Here is a 20,380-nt window from a genome sequence, read left to right as displayed (position 1 = left end):
GGGTAAAAACCCCATAGAATAATGTTACTCTGTTCTAAGACAATGGCTGCTTTTGGAATAATGGCATTTTTTTTACGGCTTTTGTGTATTGCTTTTTTAAACCAGCTAGTGCACTCAGGATATCATTTAATGGTGCTCAGAAGTCTCACAAGGGATTGCATACGGGAGTACAACTTAAAAAGTGTGGTCAAAGTGTGGGTGTATTTATCCTTATCTGGGTCAGTTTACTACATGGCAAACATGAGAGGCATCACAAATGGGCTTTAAGATGCGCTATATGAAATCCAGAGTGAGGTGGTAAGTGAATACTGGGTGATAACTGCAGAGAACACAAGGGAAAAAGAGACTTAAAGCCTCAGATATGGAATCAATTTATTGCACTTTTCTTTATTCAGTAACCAATCACGACTATAAACCAAATTGACTCAAAATTCCTTACATAGCCCTTAACCCAAAACTCTCAACGAAATCTGTCTGAAAATGATGTTTTACCTACAAAATCGTGACAGCATCCTAGAATCTTAGACGTAAAAAGAATTTTCTCTATTATTTATGTTACAGTTTTGAATGAATGCTATGTTTAATGTCAATATAATGCCTTTATAAACTACCTTCTTTAAACACTAATGAAGCAGGTCCATATTATTGATTTTGCCTAGAAGTAGATATATAGTAGTACTGATGATAGATAAACTGATACAGAATTTAATTTGGCTAGAAGGCTTGATGGCAGACTGCAGTGTACTAGTAATTTTTTAGACAACTACATGAGGGAGCTGCCTGTCCATCTGTCACTTCTTGTTTTAACTGTGCAACTTGCTTTATTAATCAAGAGACTCATAGAAAACAATATTATTTTCTGAAATATTTATATGCTTGTTCTCATTTCATAACCAAGCCCATGGAAACGCTCTTGAGCTCTTTCTCATCAGATCCACATTTAATTCATTTTCCATAAATAAGGCAGTTTGTCTGCTATGGTATGTGGGGTACCATGTTACCTGTAACAGCTTACTCAAATATTCTTCAATTGCAAAAATACAATAAGAAATGCTTTTCTGTTAGTGACCTATTTATACCAGTTATGCCTCATTATATTTGTTATATTTCAGTTTCAAAACACAAGCCTTAAAAGATACATTCACCTCTGTATTTGAAACATGGACATCATATAGATTGGATGAATAAAAGAATATTCTACTCTTTATTTCTTGAATTGGTCAAAACACCTTTTTTCTTTTCAGTAATTAAATTATTAAATTCCTTAAGAGCAATTTTATTTCCAGAATTTATTACCTTATTCTGTCCCTATACACTTATGATACTAACAACGGCTTTAAAGTTTAGAATTTCTGGAAATGTTCTGAAATACAGAGTAGTCTCTTTCTCCACCCTCTGTGGTTTTACCAGTGCACCAGTGGTTTTGTCATTCACAGGGAAAGCCACCCTTTCATACCTAGAACTTTTCTATAATTCCTGCTAAAATCTTCACAAGTATCACAGCTTTCCTAGAACCATAAGAGGATGTAGTTTATAACACATTTCACATAAATTTGATTTTGACTGACTTACGTCCTCCTGTCTTTATTCAATTATTTTAAACACAAAGATCATGTTTTTCTTTTTTGCTTAAAAGCTTACGTTGCTTGCTAAAAGACATTTTAGGCTTTGACTGCATAGATTGATTAATGCCGTCTGATGATTAAATTCAGTGGAATGGATTTAACAGAACTGATTAAGACACCAGTGCTGGCATGAGTATGGTATCAGTGAACAAAATAAATTAAAATGCCATTACTACAGAGAACAAAAATAAAGAAATAAATGTGTGTTTTAATTTGGTATTCTTCTCTCCTTCTTAAAAAATGGTGTTGCCATTTACTTAGCCTTTCAGTCACATCATAACAGATAAGAAACTTGTTTTTAGTAGAGTGAAAGAATAGCAATTCAATCTGTGTGTGAAAAAAAAAAGAAAGGGACAAATCCTTCTCTTTTGTACAATGACTTCAGTGGAGGGTTTTTTTGTCTATATCAATAGAGAAGTGGCTTTAAATTTTGCATAGACATGAAAGAATACTATTGATTTTATTATGTGGATGTTGTTCCCTGATGGTTAATACAGTTATATTGTTTGAACCTGGAATACTGATAAACAATTCATTTTGATTTCTGTCACTACTATGGCATGTATGCAGTATGTTTATTATAATATGATTTTAGAGATGAATAATTCTGTTCATGTTCATGTCTCACTTCAATTCACACTGCTGTCACAAAGAATGAATGTTTATATCTTCATGGTCCAGGCTTTTACTTAAGTAATCCCCAGATACATCCCTAGTGATGCTTCCAGTGGTTCTGCCTCTCCGTTACTGTCTATTAGAAAGTGTTCAGGCTCTCAACAGTAAGGGAGTACTGCAAGTGGAGATTATGAACAGTCAGTGTTTTCTTTCACCTTTAGCAGTAACATTGCTGAGTTGAAAAAAACCACAAGTAGGTGTAGGTATTCATACTTTTTTGTAAAATCAAACACCTATGCAAAATGTTCCTTTCTCATATTGTTGCATACAGTGGAGTTGAGCTGACTGAGTGTCAGCATCTGCTATGTAGATGTCTGCACCTAAGGTAGCTATCTGTATTTGAGGGAGAAAAATGGTAATTTATTTAATTCTAAAGGAAATGGCTCAAACAGGTCTGTTGGATCATGAACTCAGAGTCTGTTCCTCTCTCCACTAGTAGAAAGAGCAAAAGGAGATAATATTAGATTTAGATGTTAAAAGTAGGTGAAAACAACCTTTTGCACACTCTGAGTCAAAGTGTTAGAAGATTTTTGCAAATGAATGTATGGAACAGCTAACACAGGTTTCCAGCTAAGGCTCAGGTTTTCAGCCAAGTCAGCTCTTCTGAAGAATTAAAGATGTAGAATTTTTATTTTTCTACAGGAAAAAAAAAAATAGGAAAATATGTACGTCCCAAAATAAAATGCCAGTGCACATAAAAGCTAATGGAAAAATGCTATCTTGAGGAAATGAAGGATAGAAAATAGAGGTGGAGTGGTATCTGAGCTTTTTCTTTTAGATCTATCTTTTCGATACATGCCCCATGAAAAAACATTAAAAGTAACAGCAATGGTAGTTAAAGCAGCAGCTGAGTGACAAACATGCTTAGAAAAAATCAGCATTACCTGCTAGGAGAGATCCATTTTTTTAATGTTTATATTTTTAACACAAGAATGCTTTCTAGATTTAGTTAAGAAAGTTCCATTCTGAATATCCAAATTATCCTAGCCAAATAACAGGACTGGTAAAACAACATGTTATTTTTGTCTCTTACCTCTATGAAGAAGAGACTAGCTGCTGATGTTGGATGATGATACATATAAATGGTCACAAGGATGGCTGCAGCCACAATGAGGACCAGGACTAGAATGCCGACAATTAAGCCGGCATGAAGTGTTCCACCTTTCTTCTCTGCCGCACTGTCATCTGTGGAAGCTGCACAAATAACACACTTATTAGCACAGTAACTAATGTTTTATCTATACCATTTCACAGATAGCAATTGAACATTTGCTTTTTCTGTTATGTCACTCATTTTCCACAGCCCAAGTTGGAAGAAGATGTTAAATATCTCTTTCCCACAAACAAATACTCTTACAATCTTAATGAACAGACACTTCCAAATGTTTTACTAATTCTAACTCAATAAAAAAATTAATACCTTTTCTTTTAAATGTGATCTGGACATTCTGAAGTTCCTAATTATTTTCATAATGTGTTTTGCTTTGATTTTCTCATCAGATTATTGTAGTTGCCCTACAGACAAAAGGTGCTAATTTAATACATTTTGAATGTTTTATCTTTTTTCTTGAAAGGTTCAAGTTGAGACATGCTATAAAACCTTGTAAGGTCTAAACACATTATGAAATCTTGATTCATTAGCTTAGAGAGGGATTTTGAACAACCTGTGCAGCTGAATCAGACAACCAAAAGTGTAACAGATGGATGCTACATGACCCTGGAGTCTTCTAATCTTGGTCTGAATGGAACACTCATCATACCAAAGTATTTCAAAAGACCATCCATTTACTAAACTAAAGAGGCCACTCATGTTATGCTCCCATCAGGAGAAAAGATGGCTGTCTGTCACACAAGAAACTTGTCAGCAGGGCTTCTAAATAAGTGACAAAGTGTTTCAAACACACTGCAAATCTTGCAGAAAAAGTATCTTAATTATTATCCAACATCTCTAGAACTACTGTGATCAGGTGTAATTTCTACTTTGGACAACCTGGAACATTACAGCAAGTACAAACATGGTGATAAACAATGATTTTTCAGCATCCTCTTGAATAAAAGAGGTGCTCTTCTACCCACTACTGCAGGCAAAAGAGCGATTCAGAAGCCCTAGGTTTAAGATATGCCAGAAGACTACTGATCATTTGGCTTCACAAACATATCATTCTCCTAACATTCCAACTGCTTTCTGCCTTTCTGGCAATCCTTCATATCACCTCCATGCCTTTCCCCATACAACACCTGTCTCTGGTCCTGCTTTATGAGAAATTTTCTTTCAATTCCACTTTTAAATTTCCTCTCACTATGCTTTGTTTGCCAAGCTGACTATAATGAAAATTTTTTATTTCTCTGATCATCCTCTTTATTACACCATCCCCCTGAACTAATTGCTCGGTTTTCTTAAAGTGGCATGATCTGTGAGGTCAGTGACTGTCCCTTTTATTTGTTCTTGGAAAATTTGTTCATCTATTGAGTTATGGATTCCACTTTAAACAAGTTACTGTTATTGTTGTTAATAGTAACAACAACAACTGTACATGCTTTATTACTATTCATCAGATTGTGAGTAGACCATTCCATGCTAATATTAAAAAAGAGAATTGGAAAATAACAGAAGAAAGGTTTATTGATCTAGGTAGTGTTAAATGCCTTGTATCAGGGGTAATAAAAGAAAACAGGAATGGTTAATCTCAGTGTACTAGCTCATGCATCCACATATGGCACCACTTTTCTCACCAGATCAAGGAAGGCCGGCATGGCTTGTCACCCAGCGGATTGCATGGCACCATTGCAACAATAGGGAGAAAAGGAAAATGAAGATGCATTATCTTAGCCAAGAGATATTTCTAACTCTTACATGGAAGTGAATCTATGGGGAAGTGAAGGGATTCATGTACATTTTCCCTGCTTTTGCACATATTTCCTCAATCATGAGTCAGGACAGCTGTGATCACCCTGCAGTGATGCTCTGCTCTTTCCCATGAAGTCAGTGAGCTCGCTTGTGGAGTAGGAGCTAAGTAACAGAATCAGAGGATAAACAAAAAGAATCTGATAATCTGAGAGGCTAAACTAGAATCTGGGAGGCATTAATGAACTTAAGAAAAAATTGCAAGCATGCACCCACACTCAGACACCGCCTAAGCCTGAAGGTATCTTTCTATTTACTGAAAAGTTCATAAGTACCTGTTCACACAGGAACTTCAGTTTTAATTATGCTGACTGTGGACATAAAGTTGGAGCTTGGGTATGAACAGGATCCAAGAACCAGGCTTCTGCCTGCCTAAATCCTACAAAGGATTTCTTAGCTTTCTTGAAGCTTAGTTCACACAGATATATGAGTTTTTAAAAAAGAAAAGCAGTGTCAGCCCTATTTGATTGGGGTTTTTTGGGTTGGTGGGTGGTGGGTTTTTTTTTTTTTTTTGTTTGGTTTGGTTTGGGATTTTTTTTTTTTTAAACACAGTACGTTCACTGAAAATTTCCAGGCCATCCTTTACATTGCAGTGAAAGAAAGGAGATAGAAAGGAGATATTGCCTAGAATGCGGAAGGTCCATTTTCAATGTATTCCCACCCAAAGGGCACTTAAACCACTTCCTGGTAGTTGTAGAACTACGTAGCAAAGGGTGCAAGATTCACTGAGGAAGCAGGAAAGAAAGGTGACCCTAAAAATGGTTCCTCTAACTTTCAGTCAGCAGAGGCTTTTACTTGACATAGCTATTGATAATTTATTAAATAGCTATTCACTTCCAGCTGAGAATAGATGAAAATATATAAGCTCCAGTCTTAATTTCTGCTCATGCACTGTAACAATATTTAGCACTTGCACATATAATTCAAATAGCCAAACAAATGCAAATTAAGCACTTGAAAGGCCATCAGGAAAGGCCTGTTTTATTGTAGATGCTCTGTATTGGGCTATTAATTCCCATTGATGAGCAGTTGTGTGAGTCACCCCACTAAGAAGTAACTGTTCCCTAGAAGGGGCAGAGGATTCATAATTTGTCTTTCTTATAATTGTCTTTTTGGCAGCTTCATACTCTCTACTCTTACCTTCAATAGAACATCAGTGCATCATAAACTATTTTGTCACTTGTACCCATTTTCACGTCAATTTGCACTAAATGAGTAATCTGTACTGTTACTATGTTATGGTTGAAGACAGAACATCATATTCTGCATATTAAAAACTGCTGGACTTCAGTTAAGGTCCTAACTACTCTGTGAAAGACACCAAATTAATCTCCTTTGATCCAAAATTTTCACAGGGTTTATCATCCTGCCTCAAAAATGAGAACAAAGTCCCTTCCGAATAACACAGGTGACAACTGGCTGCCCAGATTTCTACTAGTCTAGGGTAGAGCACTGCATGGACATCAATGCAGTGATCAGAATGCCAAATGCAAAAATAATGACATACAAGAAATGCTTTTCTTAAATGACAACAAGTGTAAGTAACTTGTAATTTCCATAATCGAAATTCAGTTCATTGACCCCAGAGCTCAAATACTCATGAGAAAATGATTTCACTCTCTTTGCACTGAGACAATAAATAGTGTTGTCAAGTTTGAAAATACTCTCTGCTGCAAAATCAACTAACAGTTCTTTTAAAAAGCCACCAAGGGAAATGGATGAAAAAAAAGGACGCTGAAACTTTCAGGTGCAGAAATTTTATTAAGATTATCACAGCACATCTGCTGTTCCAGGCAAGGGTAAACCCATGGGAGGATATTTGTCTTATGACCAATCCTTTCCCAAAAAGAGCTCTCCCAGTGGAACTTCCCCAAACTTTCCTTTTCTTGTTCTCAGAAAAGCAATTGTTGCACATAATATGCTCCATATTTATAACTCCTCCCCAAATTCTTACATGCATAAAGCTTTTAAGCAGAAGGAGCATATTAATGTCTCCAAAGTTAGTCTGCTTCTCATTAGGTGCTGAATGACAGGACAGAAACAGCAAGTAACTTTTTCACCCTGAAATATAAAGGCACACAGTACAAACATGACACAACTGTTCTCCTATTGAATGTTGTTTAAAAAATAAAAGTGAAAACACAGTAAAAATGTGCTCATTGTTTGCATGATAAACACACAAAGACTATATAATCTTTGATTTTTTATGTTTATATTATGCCTCTAGTTACAGTTGAGTTAGCTTCTTTTGGAGTAGGAATAACCAAAAAACTCCAGGAATTATGAATGAAAATCTTGCCCTGGCCCATGGGGACTGTGATGCTGGCTTTAACAGGAACAAAGGTGTGTACAAACTGCGACCGCCCTTTAGAGATTTTTGTCTTTATGATATTTTCTCATCATTCTTTTTCTCATTATTGCATATTACCCATTCAGGTCTGCAAAATAATGAAACATTGTTTTCTGTTATCTAAAGTTTCTGTTATGCTAGTTTTACATATGACAAATCAAAATTGTGATACATACATTTTCACCCTTATGATGTGGGATTGACAAGAGCTACCAGAGATCAATATCTCTGTCTGTGAGAGAAGAGATACAAGAATGTTTTATGGTGAAATTGAGGAAAAATAGGAAAACATCTGGTACATCCTGGCTAGAAACTTTTTTTTATATAAAACAACATGGAATCAAGGGCAACTGATGGACAAAAAAGTGGGATTTCATTTTGTGGACTTGGAAAATAAAGCTTTGCTATTTTCCTCCAAAATCTGTGTTGTTCCCCTTTACTCTTGCATTTTGATCAGATGGTAGAAAGCTCCAATTTAAACTGACTTCTTAATGCACACTCATCTTTAAGGGTTAAAATGCAATACCTCATTTGAATCTCCTAATCTCCAGACTGGCATAGCTACACTAGCAAATCCAGGGATATAGATAACATAAACAGCAGCAATGAGCCTAAAGATCACAACTCTCTTCTGAGGTTTGCTGTTTTTAACCCTCTTTTAACCAAAAGAATGAGTTTTCAAGGCATCCCCTGAATTTGTCACAATGAGATAGAGAATGAACCCAGCAATTTCTTCTCATATAGGAATGCTTCATGATAAAATGAGTGTTTGCTGTTACCTCACGTGGCAGCAATTGGACAAATTCTTAGTGTTCATCAAAACCCATGATTTTGTTAGCTGGTTGGACAGATGAATATGAAACTATCTTACGGGTATGAGAGCATTAATGTAGCACTACTGGTACAGAAATGCTGGTTCATTAAGTTGACTGTTTCTGGCATGGCCTTAGTTTTATGGCAAAATGAGTCTGGATACAAGTGCCTGAAAACAGCTCCTACATATGAAATACCCTGAAAAAAATATACAGGTTCAGGTATAACCATGTCTGCAGTACAGACATGTACTCTTTTACTACTTATGAGCATGCACTACATATATTAATCATTACAGAAACAGAATGTGTGATAATTTTTTCAGAGCCTACATGAAAACATGCTATTTTTTTAATAGTTTAGTTGTTAACTGCAGAAATTCCCTTGCATTCCCCAATGTACATGTTAGATAATGACTGTTTTGGTATTGGCCATGATTTTGAAACTGTAGCATGTCCAGCTTTATAAAAAAAGTAGACTAAAGCAGATCATGCCATACTATTAATACTAATGCAAAATGAGTAGCTTATTGTTCTTACAAAAATCCCACTGTTCTTCAAATACTAGCTTGTAAAAGTCAGATATAGATTACTATTACTATTCCTTTTAGTATAAAATTATTATAGAATCACAGAAACTTGATGATCCCTAAAGAATGCACCATTTAGGCACTTAAAACTTGCTGTGACAACACAATAAAATGTTTTATATTGCTCACAGGGATGCCATCAGAGACTGCAATTTACTGAGTAAAAAAATATCTCAGTCTTAAGTCCTGAGCTGTGAGGGAATGTGAGATCTACTAAAAGCTGATTTCTTAGCTGTCTGTTTCTACTTTTTGGTAGGGTGCTGGATACTACATTTGCTAGTTATATAAATTCAATATATAAGCAAAGGCATGTACAGTTTAGGATAGATGATATTTGATGTATCAGAAAATTACGATAATACATACCAATCTTTTTAAAAGTCATCTAAGCATGGAATCAAGTGATTTTCATCCCTCTCCAAGGTTTATTTCAGGGTAATAAAACTGTTTGCCAGTGATGGTACTGGAACATTCTGAGTTTGGACAAATCAGCTGAAACTGGCAGGTCAAACCCATCTCTCCTCACTACTATCCCTGCTGTTTGTCTGATACACTACTGTACCTATGCTAATCTCATTCAACTGTCCTTCCCCCCACAACTGCTCTTTTCCATAGTCATCCTGTACTGATAGCTGATTGGGTTTCTCTCATCCAATAGCTTCAGAGTGTCTGATAGCTGTTTCCACATGAGAGATCTCTACAAGCCATTTGGCAACACCTCCTTTCCATGTGTTTGCTCTCCTCTTTGGACAGAAAAAGAGCAGAAACCCTCTCCTGCTGCATGGTCTGGGGATAACCAGCACATACAGATCCAAGTTCGTTCCACCAGCTCTCCATTCTATTACGTATGTCACTTCTAGCTTGGAAGCTGTACCACCCTATGACTGTGGGTTTGAGTTAATATGCTCCGCAAAGAGGGAGGACAAAATATCTGGGAGAGCTTACAGTGAGCTCAGTATAGCCACTGGATTTTTCCCCTCTTTTGGGCCTCCATCTACATCTGGAATGTGAGTCTACCACGAGAATGCTTGTTTTATGGGGCAGGTATATGGTTCTTCCAACCTAAGCTTTTTTCCTGTACATAATATGGACTCCAGAACTGATGATTAATGACCTATATATAGTGACTGGGGGATGAAACAAAAGAATGTACAGTTGGAAGGATTCTCCAGAGGCTCAGAGGAATCTCCATAAAAATGTTCTTTCTACCTCTTTTAGGAACAGCATGCTCTGACCTTCTCAGCTTCTTCACAGTAATGGAGTGTGATTTTCTTGATTTGTGGGTTCATTCCCTTAGCATTTGTTAACATTTTGAGGTTAAGCCACTGCTACACTTTAGTTGGTGTCATGATGATTTATAAAGTTATGGCTCAGCTAATGCTTTAAAAATTGGTTTCTGATTGCATGTAAGAAATGAAAGGTGGTCTTTGAGTAAGAATATTATGAACTGTAACCCACGAATCTTGAATTCAGTATCTGGCTTTGCTATCAATTTTCTATAGGACCCACAGCAACTCAGTAAGCATCATCAAGACTGAGCAACTGCTTTGTGCAATAAATGGATGAGAGTTCACTAAAATTAAATCCCTCTGTTTATAGGATGACAGTGCTCTAAATACTTCAGCTAAGGACTTTCATTCTTCTGCTCTAAAAAAAATTCACCATGTAACAGTACAACAGTTATCATCATATTAATTTTTTGGTTTTGTCACTTGAGGACATGTAAGCCATTACATTAGTAACATCAAGCAGTGGCCGTTACAAAACTTGATATTGTACCATGCCACTTGGCAAGGCAGCTGAATGCTGCTAAATCCAGAACAAAAAGTTATCAAATTATAAGAATTTCAATTCAATGGTCCCATTGACTCAACCATACTGAAAGCAAACACAAGACCATCAGGTCAAGTGGTCTGCTCTGTCTAATGTTTGCAGAGTTACTTGTCTTAAAAGTTTATCCAGTCTACTACATTTACCTCTCCATAAGATCTCAATTTAGATCTAAATATGGTTTTCACATTAATCCTTTGAACTGGTAAAAAGTCCACAAATTGTGTTTATATCAGTTAATTGTGTGCCTTTACAGCAAAGTAACTGTAAGAGTAGATTCTGCATATCATTTTCTATCTGGCTTAGAAAAAAATGAGAAACTAAACTGGTATAAGTTAGACTTCGATATAAGTTGAAGTGTCTACACACAGTTCTTCTGGTTTAGCTAAACTGTTTTAACATCATGCTTATTTAATCTAATGTGGTTTATAATGCCTAATATATGATGTAAGATTGCAGAGAATAAAATGTGGAGATGTATGAGCATTTCTTAGCTTGTAATGTACAGTGTGAAATACAATACATGGGAAGACTCATTGACTTGAGTTACATTTACTTGGTCCCTTTGGAATTTTCCCCCTACTGAAATATAAGAAAAAGGGTAAAACACCTATTACACTGTTTACAAAGCTCTTTGAGATTTATTTGGCAATAAAGGTGGCTAACTGTTCTTGAATCTATCTTTCTTAATATTCTTACCCTATTAATATATTTCTATCAATTTTTTTTCTATCCATTCTTTTTCTTCTATTTCCATCACAACTGAAGCTGCTCCAAGGCTGCCTCTTGATAAGACTTTTTTTTTTAATACAAACACAGCTTATAATACAGGATAAAGTAAACTTTATGAGAACCTGTGTTCAAGGAAATACTTGCTTGCCTAAAATTCTATGAACTCTATTTTAGAGGAATATGAGCAGTTCTGAATAAGTAGAACATATAGAGGTAAATATGTAGTTACATAACCCATAAATCCATCTCAACAGGATTTTTGCAATAATGGTAAAACCCTTAAATCCTCCCTTTTTCATGGCAGAAGAGTGACAGAAGAGGTCTGAATCTTGGCCTGGCAAATTTCTGGACAGGAACAGAAACTGAACACTTCAGCCAGGACACCCTGAAGAGAATTAATGTAAGGAAACCTTTGGTACCTACAAGTAAAATGCCTACTCTTAGCACATCATTTAGATTTTTCTCTGTGACTGACAGAGATAGGCACCACTATATAGCAACTTATCCCACTTTGGGCACTTCCTTAACGATGACATTAATTACTCCCTCTTGCCTATTGCTTGCCACTAGCTATGAGAAAGGCCCAAAAAACCAGCTTGTGTCTTCCTGGCTAACACCCGATGAGATGAAACCTCTGGAAGGTCATTACCTGTGGCTAGACCAAAATCTGAGAATAAACCAAAGACTTTTCCTGTGGATCTTATCCTATGCAAGGTCCACCTGAAAAAAATTTTAAACTACCACAGATTTTAGGTTTAGCATTGTTTAATTTAATGTGTTTTGCTTTAAAACTGGAGAGGACTCCGCCAATCTGTAGCGAATTGTTAACCTGAGTTAGCTGTTTTGGACTAAGTGGTGATAATAACTTTAGTTATATCAAAAATATTTGGTTTCCCTAAGAGGTTAGCTGGTGTCTTTGTTGAAACAGGTCTGATTTTATGGATCATTTAGAAACTTAACATATTAGAAAGAAATAAGTTAGATGACTACTAGCAGTCATGAACATATTCAATATGTTGCAGCTGGAGTTCAGGGTACACAAGAAAAACAGAATTGAGTTTTCTCTATAATTTGTCAAGAATTTCAATGGCAGGAAGAGCCCAGACCTCAATTTTTAAGGGAAATTAAGAAGACAGATGACTAATGTGAGCTAGTTTCCAGACACAGGGGACTATGAAAACAAAAAAAAACCCCAAAAGCCCCCCAAAAAATCCTTGGGTAAATTTCTCACTGCATACAAGATATAAAAAAGTATTCTTTTTTTTTTTTTTTTTTTTAAGCCTGGGTCGGCATTTTGGTTATTTCATACCGAGTTTCCTAGGCTTTCAAGCCCAAATTAAGCTCTGTAATAGCACTAACATTAAACTCTCAAAAGTTCATACCTAGACCATCTTTGAAAAAGTCCTCTACAGGCTGAAGGTATCAAGACTCAAACAGTTTCTAGCACTACATATGCTGGAATCGGCTTGTTTACAAAGAAATGAATGAGAAGTATAGCAGTTTCTCTGACACTTGCTGTCTAACACACATACACTTTTCTTTTGAGTTATAAAGCTGAAGGTCTGACAGAGACTCATAGCAATCAAATCATCACAACAAAGTGTCTAAAAAGGTCAAATAAAATGTCTAGATGTGCTGGCCGATCATCTAAATCATCCACCAAAGAGTTCTCAACAAGAAAATACTGCATTACTGTGTAGCCTTTGCCAATTACTCACAATTTTAATGAAAAATTAGGCTTTTAAGCTGTTTAGTCAGCTTGTGTTCTGTTACATGAAAAATTAGAAAACAACAGAATCTGCAATTAATTACAGATGTGCTGGACATCTTAAAACTTACAAAATGCTTGTTATTTTAAAGAGAATAAAGATTTAACAAAAATCACAATGATATGCAAGTTGTATTTTAAAAAGGTTTAGGCATCTATGTATCAGGCATCTATCATGTGTCTGTGAAGAAAGAGGGAAGTCAGGAGGAACATAAACAAACAAATTTGAAATGTATGTTAAAATATGCCCAAAAGATTGTTGGTGAATTATAGAACCAACTTGCAGGTGATTTTTTCATATAATTAAAAAGTCAATGCAGTTTGACCTGAACTTGAAGTTTAATTTAAATTTAGGTGCTGCTTTCTAACTATTGGTTTCAAAAGTTCCAGGCGAGGCGAGATGAAGAATTTCTATGGAATCCTAACCAGATATTGACTCCTATAATCCAAGGACACATCAAGCTATAGGCCGTCACTGATCCAATATAGCTTTGGTTTTCCATTATAAAAGGTTCCCTTTTATTAGAGTTTTAAAGGACCTAGTGTGAGAAAGTAAAGACCTTGTATTTGTGACCTGAAATAATCTAGTCTTTACAAAAGACTGAGAAATCACAGAAAATCAAAGAATGTGCCTGCGGCTGCAGAGGTTTTATCTGAGCCTAATCTAGGGGTCACTGGAAAATTCAATGCATAATTGAAGATTCATCAAAAAGAACTTCCCAGATTAAAGGCTACATTTACTGTGTGAATGAGAAATCCTGGTGTGTTGCTTTGCTTCTGTGTTGTTTGAAGTCAGCTTCTTTTTTTTCTTCTTAAATTTTGTGAATAAAAGAAATAGCTCAAGGAAAATGAATAATCACATCAGGTGTTGATTTCTCCTCCTAAAATACAGCAGCTTTCTCTGTGGAAAGGGACTTGCTAGATAAGTGATGCCACAAACCCTACTACCTCAGTCTACCAAGTAGGTCACAGCCATCGCTCACTTGCTCTAGTATTCAACTTTTTGTTTGCTTTCACAGGGTTTTTCTTTTCAGATCTTGGGCAAAGCGTAGATGAGTGAAAAAACAGTCTTTGCAATTCCAAAACAGAAACTTGAATGTGTTTTCTAAAGCTCACCTTCTGAATTATTTTTCATATAAGAGCAGATTATTTTGTGGCCTGTCTGAGGTGCTCATGATGGAGAGCTGCCTGGTACCAGGCCAGCCACCTGCCATAGAGCAATGGCTCATAGGGCAGAGTGTGAGCATGGCTCAGCTGGGAACGTGTGCAGAGCAAACACAGAATGGGAGTGAAGTGCTGACTGATTCACCTTACTATTGACCCTTAAGAGCACTGAAGCACTTTTCACAACAAAATAAAAAGCCATTTAATTTCAAGAAGAACAAAAGAAAGAAAGGTTCAGGGACATTCCTGTGGACAAAATGCCTAACAGTACCACCTTGAGTTTATAGATGATCCCATTCCAAGGGATCACATATTTGTCAAAGCCATGTCAAACAGCAATACTGCCAACAAATGGACAATTCAATACCAATTACAGCACGTGACCAGCTATGCTGTGGTTAGTGACAGCAAAATAACAGAGAAGCAACTGTGGCAAGGAAGGGGATAGCAACTGCCTCCTGTGGAGTGAACAGATCTCTAATTTGAAGGAAGGAGAGAATAATGACTGAATATTACTGAAAAAGAAATGACAGTAAACCAGACCAAAATGCTATGACGTCTGCCCACTCCGTTTTTTTCAAAACGTGAATAATTCTGCGAGGGCCCTGAGAAACCACTATGTCTCCGCTGTCCTGACCCGCTGCAGCTGGGATCTCTGCCCATGGGGTTAGGGACTCCATGTAAACTCAAGCACAAACTCAAGCTACATTGTAGATGAGCCTGATCTATGTCCGTCTCTGATCTAGGCTGAGCTCTGATCTTGTTTCCTGGACCAACCTTGGTTCTATGCTGAAGGTAGCTAGTCTACAGTCCTGTCCATGGGCCATGTCTCTTGGTTAGACCTTGAAGCTGTGTTGCAGAATTTTCTCTGGTCTTGTCTCCTTTAACTGCTGACTGGAGTCCCTGTATGGACCAGTTCACCACCTCACTTCTCTGGCACTGCTGATGGAAGCTGCTTGCTTTGGTCCTTGCCTGAGCTGTGCTGCTGGCTGCTGCACTTAGCCTACTCCTTCCCTGCTCTCAGCTGTGCCTTGCTGACCTGGCTTCCTGCCTTCAGCCTAGGCCTGCCCCACACTGCAGTCTCAAATGAAAACACTAGATTGGAACTGACCTCAGCTGCTGTCCCTCAGCTTCTGGACTCACCCTGCCCATGACTGCTGCTACGCTCGGCTGCTGATTCCACTGCCCCTGGGGGAAGCCTGATGCTCCCTGCCAGGAGGAAAGGCAACCAGAGCCAATAATATTCCCCTTTGTATCAGTGGAAATATAATTTATTTCAATTTGCTCAGCAGATCATCCTCTGCTTTTATAGACCATTCTGAAGCCCTCAGAAACCAACCCAAATCTTTCCTTTCTCCTCAGCAAGCTCTACTTTGGCAGTGCATATAGACGCAGCCTACATCTAATGATCCAGTGCTATTCTAACTAATAGCAAAATTCCCATCAGTTTCAAAGGGAGAAGGAACAAACCTCAGGTCTCAGTCCTTGAACCCACAAAGAGAATAACAAAAGCAGTCCCTTGCAGATCATCATTTAACAGAGGCCTTTATCAGTAAAAGAAGGTGATCTTATTAACATACACGATGAATGTGCATGGAGAAATGCAGGATCTCTGCTAGTACAGAGACACAAATATAAAATGTATATGCTTATTAACAAAATGACATGTAATAATTGGCTACTATGAATGAATTTCTAACACAATATTATTATTTAGAACTAGCATCATATCTTCTCAATACAGTTAAATACTACTGTGTTATTATAATACAGCTAATAACCATGTTAATACAGTTAAAATCTATTTACTATATCCATATTTGGAAGTTAATTAAACCTGATGTTCTATTAAGGAGTTATAAAGAAAGTTGTAAATGTTTAATTTACTAAGCAGTTGTTAAGCTTATTTGCCCTGCTGCTCTTCCACAAAGATGTGGAAGGCTGAAGTCCCTCGGAAGACTGGTTAAAGCTATTTCTACAATACAATTTTGATTAATGGAGTTCAGTGGGTTATAAATTGACACACTACTGACATTATTTAAAATTAAAAAAATCATCTCTTACCTCCATTATCTTTTAGGTGCAGCGCTATCTTGGTGTCATCTATAAAGGAAAATCAAAGTTAATTGTAGGAAAATGCATTTTTCTACATCATGAGTCATTTTAGGACTGACTTTCTAATGTTAAAGAGATTCCACTATTGGAAAATGGTTTGAGAACTAGATTGTGGTGTTCTTACTTATACTGAGCAACACTTTACTTCCTTGCTACTAAAAAAAAACATTTATGAGATGATTCAAAATACTGGTAAATAAGAGGATTCAAAAAACATTTATGAGAGGATTCAAAATACTGTTAAATAAGGGTGCTAAGGTCTGTCTCATAACACAAGTAACTCATTTATGTTACATGTTCAGACATAGGTTGAGCATTCTATCATATTGAGGACTATATGAACCAACGTATGACAATAAAACAATGACTTAGTTTCTCTTCTAAGAATCATAAAAAGGTCTGCCAGTTTTAATTCCTATTTATTTCCATATTTCTCTTGTTGTGACCCTTAAAGAACAAAATACCAGGGAAAAATGCTGCTAATGTAGTCCAAATCCTGCACTGACAGTTTCTAAACTTCTCTTGTTCCACACAAAACCAACCTTTCTTGTAAGTAGATTCCCACCCTGAAATCTGTTCAGCTCAGATTTTCCTGTCACAGGCCACTTATAAAATCTGCCTGTATCCAGGACCTTTTCTTGTGTTTACATACAATTCCAACAGAAAACTCCCTGTCCTTATCTTATAGATGTTGTTTGATTAATCTGAGTCAGTTTTTCCAACCCCCTGAATTTTCTCCAGAAGCAGGAAAGCAGGATATTTCAGCCACAGAAAGACATGATTTAAGCAGCCAGTGGAACTAGGATGAGAACTGACACACCATCCCTTAGCTAGTTAATTTGGTTCAGAAGCCTACAGAAACTATTTCACAACAGTGAGAACTACATGTAAAGAACAGTGTCAACTGACTGAAGAATTTAAAAAGGCAAATTTCAAAGAGGTTTTTAATTTGGGTTATCTCTGATTTTCACATGGTTAAATAGAGTATCTAAAGGGATTAAAAATTCATCAAGTCTGTGGTGGGAGTTTCTTCACTAACTTTAGAAGGGTCCTCTCCTTCTACTATTTCAACAGGTTTTGGATTATGGCCTTTTGGTTAAAAGAATACAACAACCTCATTGTGACCACAAGTTCTCCAGAAGTCTGCCTGGCTCGTCCATGCCTCCCCAGAACTGCCTTCTTCTCCAGTATTCCCCCCTACACCTTACTATAGCAAGAACAAGTTGCAATTTAAAAGCACCAGCAGATACTGCAATTCCCCATTCCTTCTGTTGCCCCAAAGAGAGAAGGTCAACATGAACACATACTTAAAGGAAATAATTTTCTTTTAGACTTGTAAACGACATGTTTGCACTACAGAATAATGCAGTGTATATACTTCACCTTCTGTGGGCAGGCTAGTTGGCAGGTGGGAAGTGGTGGACCCTCTGGTGGTCGTTAAAACTCTGAACTTTGTGGTGGTTGGCAGAAGGGTGGTGGAGGAGTGTAGAGGTGTTTCACTTGTATCTATATTCTTTTCACAAATCTTATCTTTTGACTGTTAGGAAACAACAAAAACAAAGAAGAGAAATCTCAGTGGACACTGCCACTGAATGAAGAATTTCAGCATGGACAAGCTGTCAGGATAAAAAGAATGAAAATGTAAACCCTAAATCAAAGTATTTCAAGAGCTCCCCCCCCCCCCCTTTTTTTTTTCTTCTTTGAAGTGCCTATATACAGCATTCAGCAACATGCATTTTTCATTTAGCTGCAAAACTTACAACTCTCTGTTGTTAATGACAAGGCTTCAAAGTCATCCCTGAATGTCAAACATGTTATTTCCCCCAATCAGATTTTAGCATCTAAGATAATCATTCAGATTTTCTCTCTTCTATTCTGAATGATCGCTGCCATTGGTCTATGTTAAAAGAGATACATGGGAATTAACTTGTAGCTCTTCATAGTGAGTAATATGTAGTTAACTGGAGCACTTAATTAGGCTTTACACGCATATAGAAGAATATGCACATACGTGTAAAATGTGTGCATGTATTCAGCCTATAGAATATTTATATGCCACACTATAAAACCACACATTCACTACATGTGCTTAATTCCATATATCAAATTTCCATGTATTATGTATATATAACAATTACCATATAAAGTACAAGTATTATAAAACATGAACGATGAAGCAATCATGCAAATGATTAAACTATACTGGCACAACACAAATAATATTCACCATCATATAATAATTTGACTTTTATTTTCATGGGCAAATATTTCAATACAGATCTCAAGTTTCTTGTTTGTTTGTTCATTTGTTTGTGGACACTTTTAAAATTCTACAGGTGTAATAAATATTTTCTTTTATGGATCACACAGTTTTGTAGAAAAATACATCCAAGTAACTAGTAGCAAATTTGGGACTGCCCATAACTCCTGCTGTCCTTATTAATTTTAATGAGAAGTGGAATCCAGCAAAGCCTGTTAATTTTATTGAGATCCGGCTGTAAAAGCTCAGTGAGTGTTCTCTTTCTTTTCATACGTATGGATATTTTATTGTCCTTTGTTATATCAGAAACAATATAGTAAGTTTAAAAAGTGTATTCATACCTGCAGTTAATTATTCTTTTTCTTCATGTTTTACCTTGAAAACCACTGTTAATTTCACTGATTCAATTTAATAAAAATTTAGCTCAAAATCTGTATCACAAAGAAGGAAAAATTACTATGAGAATCCTCATTATTCATCATCTTGAATGAATTCACGTAAAATTAACCTCTGTATGTTAATTATTGATCTTTCATTGAACTCCAGTCAGCTCAGGCCTTATTCTGGAAGATGCTAAGTAAACTGTTGCTTCTACTCCAGAGAGCCTGAAAGCTGGATTGTGAACAGCAATTAAGAAGCCTGAAACTGCAAATCAAACTATCAGTTTCTCAGACACACTACATTGATAACTTTCTTGTCAGATCATGTACTAGGCTCCTTTGAGCACTAGCTGTGTTGAAACAAGAAGGGGGGAACAGAACAGGATGCTACTTCCTGCAGAGAGCAGGTTTTGGATAACATCATCTACAGGCACTACTGAGTCCTAGCTAATTATAATCTGGATTAAAGCAATACAAAAATTGTGCACTGCAACAACACATACTCCCAGTAAAGTTACTGTATGCTCTTGAAGAGGTTGTCCTCTGCAGACAATAAATCTCACAGAAATTCTTTTCTTAAATCAGCAGATTACAAACTGCAAAGCTGAAGCTTCAAGACCATGTAACAAGGCAGATGTAGGATGCAATAAAGAATGTTATTTTGCAATTACAGTTGCAAGAAAAGAAAAATAATTATTCCATCAGTCTGGATTTATTTCATTACTTCTCTTTGCTTCTACTGAGAATAAAACAGAATGTGCTTTTCTAACTAGACACTTGGGGCTATGTTTTGCCCTCAGTTTCACCTGACATTACATTTCAGAAGGGCTATGTTGCTGAAACTCATGAGAGAATTTAGCCCTTGCAGCCAAAATGGAAAAATAACTGCTCTTTTTATGGCCATCAGGAGATTAAAAGTGTCATAAATTAATTTGTTTCTATTACCACAATCCACAAATGGAAAAGAAAAAAAAAATAAAAAAGTCAAAAAACCCCAATCCCCAAACCAAAAAACCTTCTAAAGGGAGTACACTGTGAAAGAATTAACAATAAGATATTTATATGCACGTCTTGAAAATGAACTACTCTTGTCTAGAAGTACCCCAAATTATTATTTTGGAGGAGGCACAGCCCCTGTTTGACAGTCCACCACTAACCGAGTCAAATCGTTTTC

At 36.5% G+C, this 20,380-nt stretch overlaps 1 protein-coding gene across 1 annotated transcript in view; it reads right to left on the bottom strand.

The window, feature by feature from the left end:
* Positions 1–20,380, bottom strand: part of PLXDC2 (plexin domain containing 2) — a gene marked incomplete at both ends in the record, with an annotated part of 267,272 nt that overhangs the window by 8,835 nt on the left and 238,057 nt on the right. Inside the window, 3 exons of the mRNA XM_080611015.1 lie at positions 3,334–3,494; positions 16,516–16,554; positions 17,950–18,103. Coding sequence (XP_080467141.1) covers positions 3,334–3,494; positions 16,516–16,554; positions 17,950–18,103 — 354 coding nt within the window. The remainder of the gene's footprint in view (positions 1–3,333; positions 3,495–16,515; positions 16,555–17,949; positions 18,104–20,380) is intronic.

This window comes from Psittacula echo (genome assembly GCF_963264785.1).
Source record: "Psittacula echo genome assembly, chromosome: 2".
Classification (NCBI taxonomy): Eukaryota; Metazoa; Chordata; class Aves; order Psittaciformes; family Psittacidae; genus Psittacula; species Psittacula echo.
The sequence above is the reverse complement of the archived record's forward strand: the minus strand, read 5'-3'. Positions and strand labels throughout refer to the sequence as shown.